Raw genomic sequence first — 13,490 nt, 5'->3', positions numbered from 1 at the left:
GTTTGAAGGCTGGCCCTACAAAGCAAAGCAAAACCAAAACAAAAGTTGCTCAGTAGATGGATACTGTGACTCTGGACAGAAAGGCAGGTGATCCTACTTACTATTTACCATCAGTCAATAACTTTGTGTCCTTCTTGTTGCTAGGCCAAGAGTATTTTAACAAGATTTGATCTTTGTCTTCTTGACAAAGGAATAGCCTTGATTTGGAAGCCCAGGACAGATAATTGAATGGCCAGATGACTATAGCCTTTCCTTCCCAAGAAGGTACTTCCAGACCCCCTCCCCCAATGCAATTCTGTTATCTGTTCTGAGACCACTCCCAGGTTTGACTGTCCTGGGATTCTAGGAATGCTCTCCCCAGGGGTTATATGCTGATAACTAGAGGACGCACTTGTGGAGGTCACCAGATTCCTTGTGACACTGGAGTGACCTTGCTGCCCCAACACTGATCTCCTGGCTCCTCTAGCTCTGGTGTCCTGATTAACTGGCTCCAGTTCCTGGTCCCAGGTGGACTCCGCATCTGCTCTCTGCATTTTGCCTCAGGCACATATCTTGTGCAAATTTCTAGGCCCTGCTTTTGCTCAAAAGGAGATTGGTAATCTGAGGGAGTGTGTGTGCAGCCTGCAGAGCAGCTTCCTGGGCTTCAGAGGGCAAGTGTGAAGACAGGTGGAGGCAGAATATAATCATAGGACTAGCAGAAAGGCTACAGGGGCTGAGTAAGGTATGTAGGATGGCCTAGGTCTACCCTCAGCAACAAAAGCCACCTAACAGTGATATAATACTTATATGTATGTGCCTTATACATATTCATGTACTTGTAGCGCTTAGAGTTAAAGGTTTGTACACAGTACCCCAAAGTAAAGTGTAGGAGAAAATAATCTTCCACTTCTCCAACATGCTTACTTAGACTTGGTTATTCTGCAGAAACTATAGACAAGGAAATAACTTTGCAAGGCAGCCCTTTTGTAAAAGAAATTTACATTTGTAAAGGAAATCTACCTTAGCCTGCATTCTGTACTAGGAACCGGCTGATGCCTTTAACTTTCTTCTAACTGGGAGACTTTTATCTGCATGACAAGACCAACTGTTTGCCACATAATTCCTTTCCTTATCCCTGGTTAGCTTGTGTCACCACCATTCCTACTGAAGTCCTTGGACCTCATTCCTTTTGGTACCCCAGGAAGCTTCAAACTTCTGAGCCTTTGTATGATGTCCTTATTTTACAGGACTCCAATGGATATGCAAGTAATTAAACCTGAGTTTCCTCCCGTCAATCTGTTTCTTATCCATTTAATTTGCAAACAAGCCTAAGATGCTAGGAGGAAAGCCATTTGCCCTTTCCTTACTATAAACTCTAGAACTACAGTTTGGGGAAGTCGGTGCCTCAGTTTCCCCATCTGCTATCGGGTAATACTAGCATATAACTCATTGGGTTGTTATGAAGATCAAAGGTTTTTATGAACTGTTTTTGGAGATGAGGAAACAGGCATGGAGAAGTTTGATAATTTGAGATAATGGAACTAGGGAAAGGTCGGAATCACCCCCAAGGACATCTGACTGTAAAGCACATTAGCAGTGAAGAGCAGCAGTCCACATGAACTCCTTTGAAGGGAGAGGGGTGGGGGGAAGCCTTGAATTAAGCCAGGTGAAAACTTGTAGCTTTCAAGTCTTCATCCTTCTGTAGTAAATGAAGTTGTCGGAGTTGTACTGTCTGAAGGGGGCCAGCAGTGTTTGGAAAGAGATCTGAGGCCTGAGCCTAAAGGGCGTTTGGCTGGGGTTCTTCCAGGCTCCTATCCTTTCAGGGAGTCCCAGTAAGATGACACTCAGTATTTAGGTAGTAAATGACAACCTGAAAGGGACAACCCTGGCCATCAGAAATTGAACTTAGGCCAACAAGCCTTCCCCCGGGGCTTAATACATTTCCTAGGAAAGGCTGCTAGGATCCCAGAATGCTCAACAGTTCAGCAGGGGAAATGCACACAGATGCAAACAGATGGGCAGGAGACCCCAGTCGGGGAAGATGTGGGGAGTTCCTGGTCCAAATACGGCCCAAGCAAAAGCTGCAAGGCTTAATTTCGCCTCTCTGTGTGGTGGTGATCTGGAAGGCCGTTACTATATGGAGTTACAAAGATTTAACCCGGACAGAAGAGAGGTTTAAGTTTGGTGAGAGAAATGTTGGGATTTTGAGCTGGGTCTCTCTGAGGCAGCTGAAGAAGCAAGAGGCTTGCAAAGGAAAAGATACAAACCCAGTCAAAGGGAGCATGGGGGCTCTAGGGATAGTGGCTTGGACCGTCCCAAGCAGTGACAATTTGGGCGGGAAGTTTCTCCTATTCAGTTCTTCCAGTCTTTGCTATGTGTGTGGCTCGGGGTCTAAGATTCACACAGCCAGGCCTCGCGCCTCATTGAATCCCCAAGGTAGGTGTATCTGGACATAGTAGATTGCCAACTAACGGAGCATCTGCCCGCTTGCACATTCGGTTTCTGCCCTCCGGTAAACCACTCCCCTCTTCCCATGCTTGGGCTCCGCCCCTCCAGTAGGCTCCTCCTAGGGTTCTGGCGCGCGGGCTCCGCCCCTCGTGTCTTGTACGCCTCGCCCCTTCCGTATGCTCCGCCCCCGCGCTCGCGCGCCAGGGCCGGGCGGCGCCGACGCACTTGGCGGGAGATAGGAAAGTGGTTCTGTGCGCTCCCTAGGCAGCTGCAGTTCCTGGGAACGTGCGACCAAACCTGCAGACACGCTGACGCCTGAGAGCACCGCCTGGGGCCCGGAGCGGCTCGAGCAGCCTGAGTCCTGACCCCGGCCCGGCTCCCGCTCCGGGCTCGGCCGGCGGGCGTAAGGGTGCGGCGGGGTCCGGGCCGGGGGGATGTCTCGGCGGACGCGCTGGTGAGAGGCTGCGGGCGCGCTGGGGTCCTCTCCCTTCTCCTTGGGCCGGCAAGCGTGAGATGGGGATCCCCGGGAGAAATGCACCCTGGGCCGCCCGATACAGGGGCGCGCGCCACGTTAAGAGGCTCTAGGGACCCCCTCGCTCGGTTCCCGGGCCTCCTGGGCCCGGGAGCCTGAAAGCGCGGGTTCCCCCTCTAGACCGGGTCCCAGCCCTGGGTGAGGTCCATCATCTCCCGCCTAATTGCAGGGTGGGGAAGGAAGGCTGTTGCTCGCGGTGTCAGCTGGAGGCCCATTACTGGGTAGGGAGAATGTCTCCCCTTGTCGCAGCGAGTGGAAGGCAGAAGTCTGGGAGACACTTGTCGATCAAGAGTGGCTCGAATTTGCTGCCGTTCCTTTCTTGTTAGCATTCCGGGAAGCACAAAGCCCCTGGGCCCTCCGCGGGATGCGAGACGGGGAATTCGTTGTCTCATGGGGTTTCGGCGGCCGGTTCGGTTTGGTTTCAGAAGTCTTCCTGTCCCACGCTAGTTTTGGGCAGTTGGGGATGAGTAAAGACTAATGGTGTGCAACGAGACTGCTCTGCCAGCAGCCTCTGGGCCAAAGGCAGGAACTGGGTTTCCCTCTTAGTTCCCTAGAGGTTAGGTGGCTGGGTCAAGTCTGGACTTTTGGTACACCTGTGTATCTGGGGCCTAATCGCGGGGCTTTCCAGCCTTTCTAAGGCGTGGGATAATTGGGTTCTGCTGTGTTCCTTCTGGGTCTTTCCAATTCAGAACGCTTTACCACCGTCTTCAGATGGCCGAACCTGGCTTAGGATTAGGATAAGGCATAGAGATGCCTGCTTGCTTACTTGCAGAGTTCTTCGTGGCTGCGTTGGGTATTGGTTGGGTCTGTGGGCGCTGATCAGGGTGGTTTCCCGTGCCCCGGTTTCTAAGACAGTTCAGTGCCCAGGAAGGGCATCTGGAAGTACTAATAATCCGAGAGCCCGGGGGCTTATTTGAGGGTCTCGTGTGAAGTGTGGACTCTGTGCCCTGCATCCTCACGAGCCTTTCTCTGCCACATGGTGTGACTCCCTGTACCCCAGTGGCCCACTTCCCTCTTGGCCTCTGACTCACCTTTCCCTGGAGCATAGCCCAGAACGTACAAGGGCAAGAGAAAGGGTATGTGTATGTACAAAAGTGTGACTTTTCTTTAAACAGCACACTGGCCTCCGCTTTTCATGCTACGGTTCCTAGGGAGGTTAGGATGTAAAAATGTGGAGCTTGGTGTGGCATAATCGTTGTCGGCCTCACTTTTCCCGTCTGTTAAATGGAGCCCTTGAGAATGTGCAAGAAGGTGTGTGAATGATGGATACTCCCATCTGTTTAATAGTGTGACCATGCCGGGTAGCTGCAACACATGTCTTTAATCACAGCACTCAGGCAGGCGAATCTCTGAGTTTACGGGACAGCATGGTTTGCAGTGTGAGTTCCAGGGCAGCCAAGGCAACATAGAGATACCTATCTCAAAGGATCCCCCCCACCCCTCCTCCAAATACTGTACAGCACTGAGGCTTCAGGCTCTGTTACACAGATACCCTTTTTCCTAGGACATTGGTTGAGCTTCTAATAGAATCTGGGCCATGTGCTGGGTTTTGGAGAAGCAAAGTCAACTGATAATGTTTAGTAGATTTTGCCTCTTGCTTTACAATGGTAGGTGGGGTGTGCATTGGGTCAGCATTGACAATACAAATCTGCTTTCTGGATTCTGTGACGTGTATTGCTAGGCTTAGGAACTTCTTTTTTTCATTTTCGTCAGGACTTTTTAGAATTGTTTCGTAGGCAGCATCTTTGCAAGTATCCATTCATTCACAAATCCACTCCTTCCCTGGGTAAATATTTCTTTAGGCCTTTTCTGTGCCAAATTCCAGGATGTGAAGGTGGAGCTGACCTTTGTGGGTGATGTCAAGAGCAGAGGTTGGGGCTGAGGGCTGGACCTGAGTGCTTGTATGTGTGTAGGAGTGACAGGGAGGGAGGCTGTGCTGAGTGTGAAGGAAGACAGGGAGGGCTGTGCAGACGCAAACGCTGCACACTTGTGGGCACAAAGTGTGGCTTGTCTTGCTCGTTTGGAAATCTCTACTTTTCCCAGTTCCATATGACTGACTAACCTTTCGTATTTGCTCGAGGTGACCCAGTGCAGGTCCCGGGGAAGGATTAACCAAGTTCTGTGAATAACTGGTTGTTTGCCTTTCTCCCTTAGTTATGTATCTGTGGGTGGTTTTGTGCACTTGCGTGTAGGTGCTCACAGAGGCCAGAGTGGCTGGACCCTTCTGGAGCTGGGAGGTTGTGGGAAGGGTGCTGGGGGCTGAATTTAGGTCCTCATCAAGGGCAGTATGTTCCTTAGTGGAGCCAGCTCTCCAGTCCCTAACTAGCATTCTTAGAGCTTCATAGTGTGATCTCCTTTCTCAAACCATCAAACTAGGCAATAGGATTTTGATAGCAGTTAAAATATTCCATGTTAGCCAGGTGATGGTGCATGCCTTTAAACCCAGCAGGGAGGCAGAGACAGGCGGATCTCTGAGTCTACCGATTGAGTTCCAGGATAGCTAGGGCTACACAGAGAAACTTTGTCTTGAAAAACAAACTTCCACAACGAAAACTTCCACTTTTTTTTTAACGCCTCCAGACATCAAATAATTGTATTCTGAGTTTTTTTGCTCTCCCTTAATTGTGCCCATGTGCAGTCAAGAATTGGAAAGAATGAACGAAGTTAGGCTTGGTGTGGTGGAATAGGCCTTTAATCCAGATAAAAAGAATGGAAAACCTTGGTCTGGAGAGATGGCTCAGTGGTGAAGAGCACTGACTGCTCTTCTAGAGGTCCTGAGTTCAATTCCCAGCAACCACATGGTGGCTCACAACCATCTGTAATGCAATGCCCTCTTTAGTGGATTTGAAGGAAGTAACAGTGTACTCACATAAAATAAATAAATGCATTTTTGTTTTGTTTTTCTTTTTTGTTTTTAGATACAGGGTTTCTCTGTATAGCCCAGGCTGGCCTCGAACTCAGAAATCCGCCTGCCTCTGCCTCCCAAGTGCTGGGATTAAAGGCACGCGCCACCACGCCCGGCTTCCTTTTTTTTTTTAAGATTTATTTATTATTATATGTAAGTACACTGTAGTTGTCTTCAGACACACCAGAAGAGGGCGTCAGATCTCATTACGGATGGTTGAGAGCCACCATGTGGTTGCTGGGATTTGAACTCTGGACCTTCAGAAGAGCAGTCGGGTGCTCTTGCCCACTGAGCCATCTCACCAGCCCGACAGGTTATCTTTAAAACATCCAATGCCAGGGACTAGAGAGGTACCCAGTGTAAGTTTGTTATTGAGAAGGAAAAAGTGGGAATATGGTTTTGAATGTCATTTTTTGTCTGTTTTGAGACAGGTCTGTCTCTAGCTCCTGCTGGCCTTGAATTTGCAGTGGATCTGTCTCAGCCTCCAGAGTGGTGGGGTTATAGACCTATACAAATATGGCCTTGTCGAATATCACTGTCTTTGTGAAGAATTTGGGTTTTGTATTTGTGGTGAGGTGGAGGTTAGAAGCCGCTTTGTGCATGCTGGGTGATTTTATCCCAAAAATAAAGCTACGAAAAAGAAAATAAAGCCAGGCATGGTGGCCTAAATTTATAATTGCAATTTATAATAGCAGAGATTAAGGTAGAATTATCTTGCCAGGCAGTGGTGACGCATGCCTTTTTAATCTCAGCACTTGGAAGGCAGAGGCAGGCAGATTTCTGAGTTAGAGGCCAGCCTGGTCTATAGAGTGAGTTCCAGGACAGCCAGGGCTATACAGAAAAACCCTGTCTCAAAAAAAGGTAGAATTACCTTGATTTCAAGGCCAGCCTTCATAACAGGACTCTGCCTCAACAAACCAAAAACAAAGAGTGTAAGCTTCATCCAGGCAGATGGCTCAGCAAGGGAAAGGTGCTGGTGTGCACACACAGACATACCAATAAATACATTTTAAAGTCCATAAACCCAGTTCATTGAGAAGAAAACAAAGCAGAGGCATGCCTTGATTACCAGCACTGGCAGTAAGATCCGAGTTTGGGTGGGAGACAGAGGCAGGCGGATTTCTGAGTTCGAGGTAGAACTGGAGCTGAGTGTGGTGGCACATACCTTTAGTCACAGCACAGGGGCCAGCCTTTTTTCTTCTTTCTTTCTTTCGTTCTTTCGTTCTTTCGGTTTTCCGAGACAGGGTTTCTCTGTGTAGCCCTAGCTGTCCTGGAATTCACTCTGTAGACCAGGCTGGCCTCTAACTCAGAAATCTGCCTGCACCACCGCGTCCAGCTAAGGGGTCAGCCTCTTTTACACAGCAAGTTCTTGGACAGCCAGGAGAGAGATACTACATAGAGAGACTGCCTCCAAAAGGAAGCAAAAAAACAGAAGGTAAAATTCTACCTATATATTTTGGCTTGAATTCGGATGACCTTGAACTCTTCTGTTGCCCGAGTGCTGGATCACCAGTATGTGCTGCCACTTTGTACAAGTGCCTACCTTTGTACAAGTAGAGAAGAAAGGCCTGCCTTGCTCCAAACCTCCCTGTAGTTGACTTGCCCCAGGCCACGTGCTACCATCCCCAGGTACAGGTGTGTAAACAGACCGTCCGTGACCTTTCCCTTGCTTCCACAGCGAGGATCTGGATGAGTTACACTACCAGGACGCGGACTCGGACCTCCTGGAGCAAAGAGACAACAGGTGTAAGGTCAAATGGACCCATGAGGAGGTAAGCCTCACCGCTGTTCCGCGGGGGACTGAGGAAGAGGGGGAGGGGGAGTAGGGCCCCAAGGGTGGAGGCTGGTCAGCCAGCTGCCGGTCTGATGTCTCCATCAGTGAAAAGGCTGGTGGGCCATCTACTGCTCCTTACCTCCTCAGAGCATGTTCGGGTTCTAAGATCTGAGGATTGGGGGTTATTCAGCCAGTCCTCAGACCTTGGGACCTCAGTCTCTCATGTGCTTCTTGCCCTCTCTCCTAGTGTGTTCTCTGCTGTTACAGCCTAATTCCAGAGGCTAGGTAGCTTATCAAGAGTACAGGTTTACTCATCTAATTAGAAGGCATTCTTCTTACCTATGGGGGACTGTGTGTTCCCAGGCAGCTTGGAGCTTCACGCTGTAAGAGGGATTCGCAAGAGGCAGTGCCAAACTGGCTTAAGTAACAGACTTACTCTCAGGATGCTAACCCACTGACCCATGTGTTGATAATCTATACTGAGGGCAGAGACTGATTTAAAACACCTCCAACCCTCCTTGGAATACCTCATCATACAGCACAGAGGAGATTAAATTTAAACATGGCGAGGGGCGGGGCATTTGGCCAAGTAATGTTGGCGGCCAGGAAGCTAAATCTGCATCCTTGTATTTTTAAAAATGTTACTTTAAAAAAAAAAAGATTTAAAACAATATAATTGTATTATTATATGTATGGGTATTTTTGCCTGCATGTACGTAGGTGCACCACTGTGTGCCTGGTGCCAGAAGAGGGGGCCAGGTCGTCTGGAGCTGGAGTTACAGATGGTTGTAAGCTGCAGTGTGGGTGCTGAGAATTGAACCTATAAAAGAATACCCAGTGCTCTTAACCACTGAGCTAGCTCTCCATCCCCTTAATTAACTTTATGTATTATTTTTGGATGAGAGAGAGCTGGTGTGTGCTGTTTTTCTGTGTGTGTGTGTCGCATGCGAATACATTGGGGCAGCTTTGGGGGTCAGTTCTCTCCCATTGGGTCCTAGGGATTGAACTCGGGTTGTCAGGCCTTTATCCATTGGGCAATCTCTTTGGCCTTTTTTTGTTGTGACCTTTTTTTGTTTCTCGTGTCTGCTGGGCAGACCTTCCCGTGTGTTGCACAGCTGAGGCTGAACTTGAGTTTCTCACTGTCCTGTAGTAGGTGCTGGAGAGAACACACAGTTATCCAGGCAGACAAGCAAGCAAGCTCTAGCGGCTCAGCTGCATTGCCAGCCCTCAGTGCCAAAACCAGTGGTTCCTTTGTGGGGTTTGGTTGTTTTGCTTTGATTTCAGGTGGATCTCTTGTCTTCCAGGCTGCTCTAGAATGCTAGCTAGTTGTGTACTTTAGGATCGCCTCTGTCTCCAACACGGAGGAATAGATGGAGCCCCCTTGCTTGGCTGTTGTTTTCTGAAACTTTCCCACTCTATGGCTGCTCTTGGATACTTTATAACAAGCACATTGAACCTTGAACATCTGCTGCCTCTAAGTACCTAAGTGCCTCTTGGTGATAGTCCTGAGTCAATCCCACTGGCCTATCCCCATCCTCCTCTCCAGCCATAGCCTCTTCCCTCCCTTCTCCCCAGTTTAGCTATCTTTTATTTTAAAACTGCCCTGCCTGAAGAGGCGGTCACTGTAGCTCCCAGCACATCCTCCAGCACAGAGTGGCTCCACTTCTGCTTGCCTGAGGCTTTGATTGGCATCTGCCTCCCTTCAAGCAGTTTTGTGGCTTCCTGCTACCGCAACTAACACTTGGCACTTAGTAGGCCCTCAGTTCCTGAGTAATGTATGAATATGACTGCTATCATAGCGTCTGTAAGACTCTCCATACATGTGAGCTAAACCAAGCCTTGTGTCTTTCTTGCATTGGCAGGACGAGCAGTTGAGGGCCCTGGTGAGGCAGTTTGGACAGCAAGACTGGAAGTTCCTGGCCAGTCACTTTCCTGTGAGTATTGCCTCCCCCGGGGCAAGGGTTCTGGGTGGCCCCTTGTGAGTGCTGTCTAGAAAGCTTAGCATAGGTGAGCTGAGGCTGGGAGGCCAGGCTTCCTGCACAGGCCTTGGGGAGGTGGAGGCTGGTGGATCTCTTGAGTTCCAGGCTAGCCTAGTCTACAGAGTGAGTTGCTAGATAGCCAGGAATACACAGAGAAATCTTGTAGTTAAACCAATTTATGCTTATTCCTGACTAGTTTACGAATAAACTAGACTTGGACTATGGTAATTTTATTTGGCTTTGACAATTACTGGGTGGGGGGTCACCCCTAATCTACTCTCCTGACTGCTGGACTGGCTACCTCCCCAGCCTGTGCCCCAGATACTTCCTGTTTCTCCTGGCCACAGTGCTTATGGCTCCTCTCTTCTCCTAGAGGCTTCTTCTTCCCTCCTCCTCCCTCCCTCTCCCTTTCCTTCTCCCCCCCCCCCCACTTTCCTTCTTCCCCCTCCCCCTCCCTTTCCTTCTCCCCCTCCCCCCTCCCTTTCCTTCTTCTCCCCTCCCTCCCTCTCCCTTTCCTTCTTCCCCCTCCCCCCTCCCTTTCCTTCTCCCCCCTCCCCCCTCCCTTTCCTTCTTCCCCCCCTCCCTCCCTCTTCCTTTTCTTCTTCCCCTTACCTGGCCCCCTTCCTCCCCCTCCTCTCCCCCTCTCCCTGGTCTTTCCTCCTCCAACCAGGCGACTCCAAACCCACCCACCTCTAGTTCCTCCAGTAATTGGCTCCAGCCAATTTTATTTAACCAATAGTTGTAAATCAAGGAACAAGGTTTGCACAACAAAAGCTTATAAACTGGAGAAGTTAGCATTGTAATAGCAGTAGACCAAACCTCCACCAAACCCTGTCAGTCTTGAAAAACCAAAAAGAAAAGACACCAAATAAAACAAAATAAGAAAGCACCCCGGAATCCAATCTCACATAGCTGCCTAAGGTGCTTGTACCCTGAGCTCAGGGCTCAACCAGAGTTTGATCTTGCCCCAGCATTCTTTCTGTTCCTGTTCTAGAACCGCACAGACCAGCAATGCCAGTACCGGTGGCTGAGGGTTTTGAATCCCGACCTTGTTAAGGGACCATGGACCAAAGAGGAAGATCAAAAGGTAAGTGCTGGCTGGCAAAGGCACAGCACACACAGTGGGCTTGCAGTGAGTCCGAGCATCCCTGTACCATCCAACAACTTCAGGCACTTGTGCGTGGATGTGTGTTGTGTGAGAGGCCAGCTTTGTAGTTCGGCTGGTCTCGTATTCATGCTATAGCATAAGCTGACCTAGAATACTCCTCAAACCCCCAGCCTTCTGAGTGCCAGGCTGAGCGGCTACCTCACCGTGCCATGGATTAGCCAGACAGTTGTTTGTTGTTGGGGTTTGTTTTTCGAGATAGGGTTTCTCCATGTGGCCTTGGTTGGCCTGAAACTCACAGAAATCCACCTGCCTCTCATACTCTCCCCCACTATACAGTGAAACTGCCCAGCTTTTAACTGGTAGCCATACCTGCCACTAGAGCATGGATAGGTAATGGGTGGTCCATATAAGAGGCTTGCTTAGCCAGTGGCAGCAGCCATTGGGGCTATGATAATGTGATAGTCACAATGATAAAGGTTATACCACACAGCCATAAAACTGAGATGCCTGGTTTTCAGGTGCGTCGCACGAATCCTATTGCACGTTGGGCAAAGCTCTCTGCCCCTGAGCTACACCTCCCTCTAGGCCCTTCTCTGGGGATTCTTTCTTTTTGAGGCAGGGTCTTTCATATAGCTTGGGTTAGCCTCAGACTTGCTGTGTAGCCAATGCTCACCTTAAACTCCTCCTCCTCCTATCTTATCTCCCATGTGGATTACAGGAGTTTGCCACACTTGACATTTCAATGCCTTTTTTCCATGGTCCTCTGAGGTGGGTCAATCAAGGCACAGAGAAGGGTTGACAGAAGGTAGAGTGATGTGTATCCCTGGTGTTAACCCTTAAAGTGCTGTTTCGCCTTGGCAGGCACAACACCCCAAAACAGCAGGGAATAAAGGCACTGATCATTGTAGATGAACACTCGATATCCAAACGAAGTATTACTGAAAAAGGATGACATCAGAGTCAACCCGATGTGGTGGGGCACTTCTGTAATCTCAGCACTGGGGAGGTGAGGGCAGGGGGCTAAGGAGTTTAAAGCCATCCTATTCTGCAGCGTGAGACCCTGTCTCAATTTTTTTTAAAACTATACAGAAATGAAATAGAATATTTCCACACAAAATTCCTTTTTCCATAAGTACTCTTCCTTGGTTTTGCCTCTGTGCACATGAGAACATGTGTGTATCAGAAATCAAGAGGGGAGCCTGGCCTGAGTGGTAGTGGCCAATGCAGGAGGCAGAGGCAGGCAGATCTCTGTGAGTTCCAGGACAGCCAGGGGCTATTGGAGAAGCCCTGTCAGGAAAAGCCTAAACAAACAAGAATTGAGGCGTGAGGCGGGGCCTAGCACAGGTGGCTCTGACTGTTACTGTTCATGTCCTAAGCAAGAGAACCTTACTAAGAGGTGATTGAAGACTGAAATCTAGTTCTAGTTAGCCATGACTTGAGGCTGTACAGTCTCCTGATTTGATTTCCACAGAAGTGCTGAAGGGACAGACATCACGTCCTATAGTATGGTTGGGGCTGACCTCATAGGCTTTTGTAGCTCTATAAACTCTGCAAAGCGAGGCTCACTGGGTATCTAGATGCTCGAGTGAAGGCGATGCAGGGGCTGGTCCCTCACTGATGCTCTCTTGAAGGTCATTGAGTTGGTCAAGAAGTATGGCACCAAACAGTGGACGCTGATTGCCAAGCACCTGAAGGGCCGTCTGGGGAAGCAGTGCCGTGAGCGCTGGCACAACCACCTCAACCCTGAGGTGAAAAAGTCATGCTGGACCGAGGAGGAAGACAGAATAATCTGTGAGGCCCACAAAGTCCTGGGTAACCGCTGGGCTGAGATCGCCAAGATGCTACCAGGAAGGTGAGCTATCTCCTGGTAGGTGGGTGTAAGCAGGGTGCTGTTCCAGGAGGTGAGCTATCTCCTGGTAGGTGGGTGTAAGCAGGGTGCTGTTCCAGGAGGTGCGGCCCATACTTGTAATAAAGGAGTGTCCCAGAGTACTGTGATCAGCCCTCTATGTTCTTTAACATTCAGCCAGCCAGGTCTTATAGAGACATGCATTAAAAGGAAATAGGTCCCCCAGGAATGGCCTGTCTAAAGAGACAGCACCAGGAAGTCCGGTTGTACCCTATTAGAGGGAATATAATAGAAACACCACTTCCTGTCCCCAGACCCATGTTGAACCCAAGCTGACTTAGAACTCAGGACCTTGGCTTCACAAGTGATATGGATGTGTACCACCACCATGCCTGGCCAGTCTCTGTATTAAGTATATTCTACTTAAAAGTGTTTTGTTTGTTTGTTTGGTTTTTAAATGTGTATGAGTGTTTTGCCTGCTTGTACCATGTATATACCTGAGGCCAGAGGGAGGGTGTTGGATGCCCTAGGACTAGAATTACAGTTGTGAGCTGGTCTGTGGGTGCTGGGAAACGAATCAAGATCCTCTGGGAGAGCGGTTGCTGTTGTTACTTGCTGGGCCGTCTGTCTCCTCATCCCCTGTGATAGTTTCTGCCGTCAAGGATGTGACTTTCTGAGACTCGGACCTTCCTTACCCCCCAGTGCCCACATTATATCCTGTTGTTTTTCGTTTCCTTTCTGTTGCTTTTCTTCATCAAAAGCAAGTTGGAGAGGGAAGAGTTTACTTGGCTTGCACTTCCAGGTCACAGTTAATCATTGAGGGGTAAGGCAAGAACTTGAAACCAGAACCAAGAAGGGGACCCTGCTTGCTGGCTGCTTCCTATCCTAGCTCACTTGCACGCCCATAGTTCGCAAACTA

General features: G+C 49.4%; 1 protein-coding gene across 1 annotated transcript in view; it reads left to right on the top strand.

The window, feature by feature from the left end:
• The window catches only part of Mybl2 (MYB proto-oncogene like 2), a 38,706-nt gene that overhangs the window by 6,434 nt on the left and 18,782 nt on the right, over positions 1-13,490 (top strand). Inside the window, exons 3-6 of the mRNA XM_085835236.1 lie at positions 7,543-7,636; positions 9,501-9,572; positions 10,612-10,704; positions 12,357-12,577. Coding sequence (XP_085691362.1) covers positions 7,543-7,636; positions 9,501-9,572; positions 10,612-10,704; positions 12,357-12,577 — 480 coding nt within the window. The remainder of the gene's footprint in view (positions 1-7,542; positions 7,637-9,500; positions 9,573-10,611; positions 10,705-12,356; positions 12,578-13,490) is intronic.

The sequence above is a fragment of the Mus caroli genome, unplaced genomic scaffold, assembly GCF_978045245.1.
Source record: "Mus caroli unplaced genomic scaffold, Mus_caroli_1 scaffold_2, whole genome shotgun sequence".
NCBI classification, from domain to species: Eukaryota; Metazoa; Chordata; class Mammalia; order Rodentia; family Muridae; genus Mus; species Mus caroli.
The sequence above is the reverse complement of the archived record's forward strand: the minus strand, read 5'-3'. Positions and strand labels throughout refer to the sequence as shown.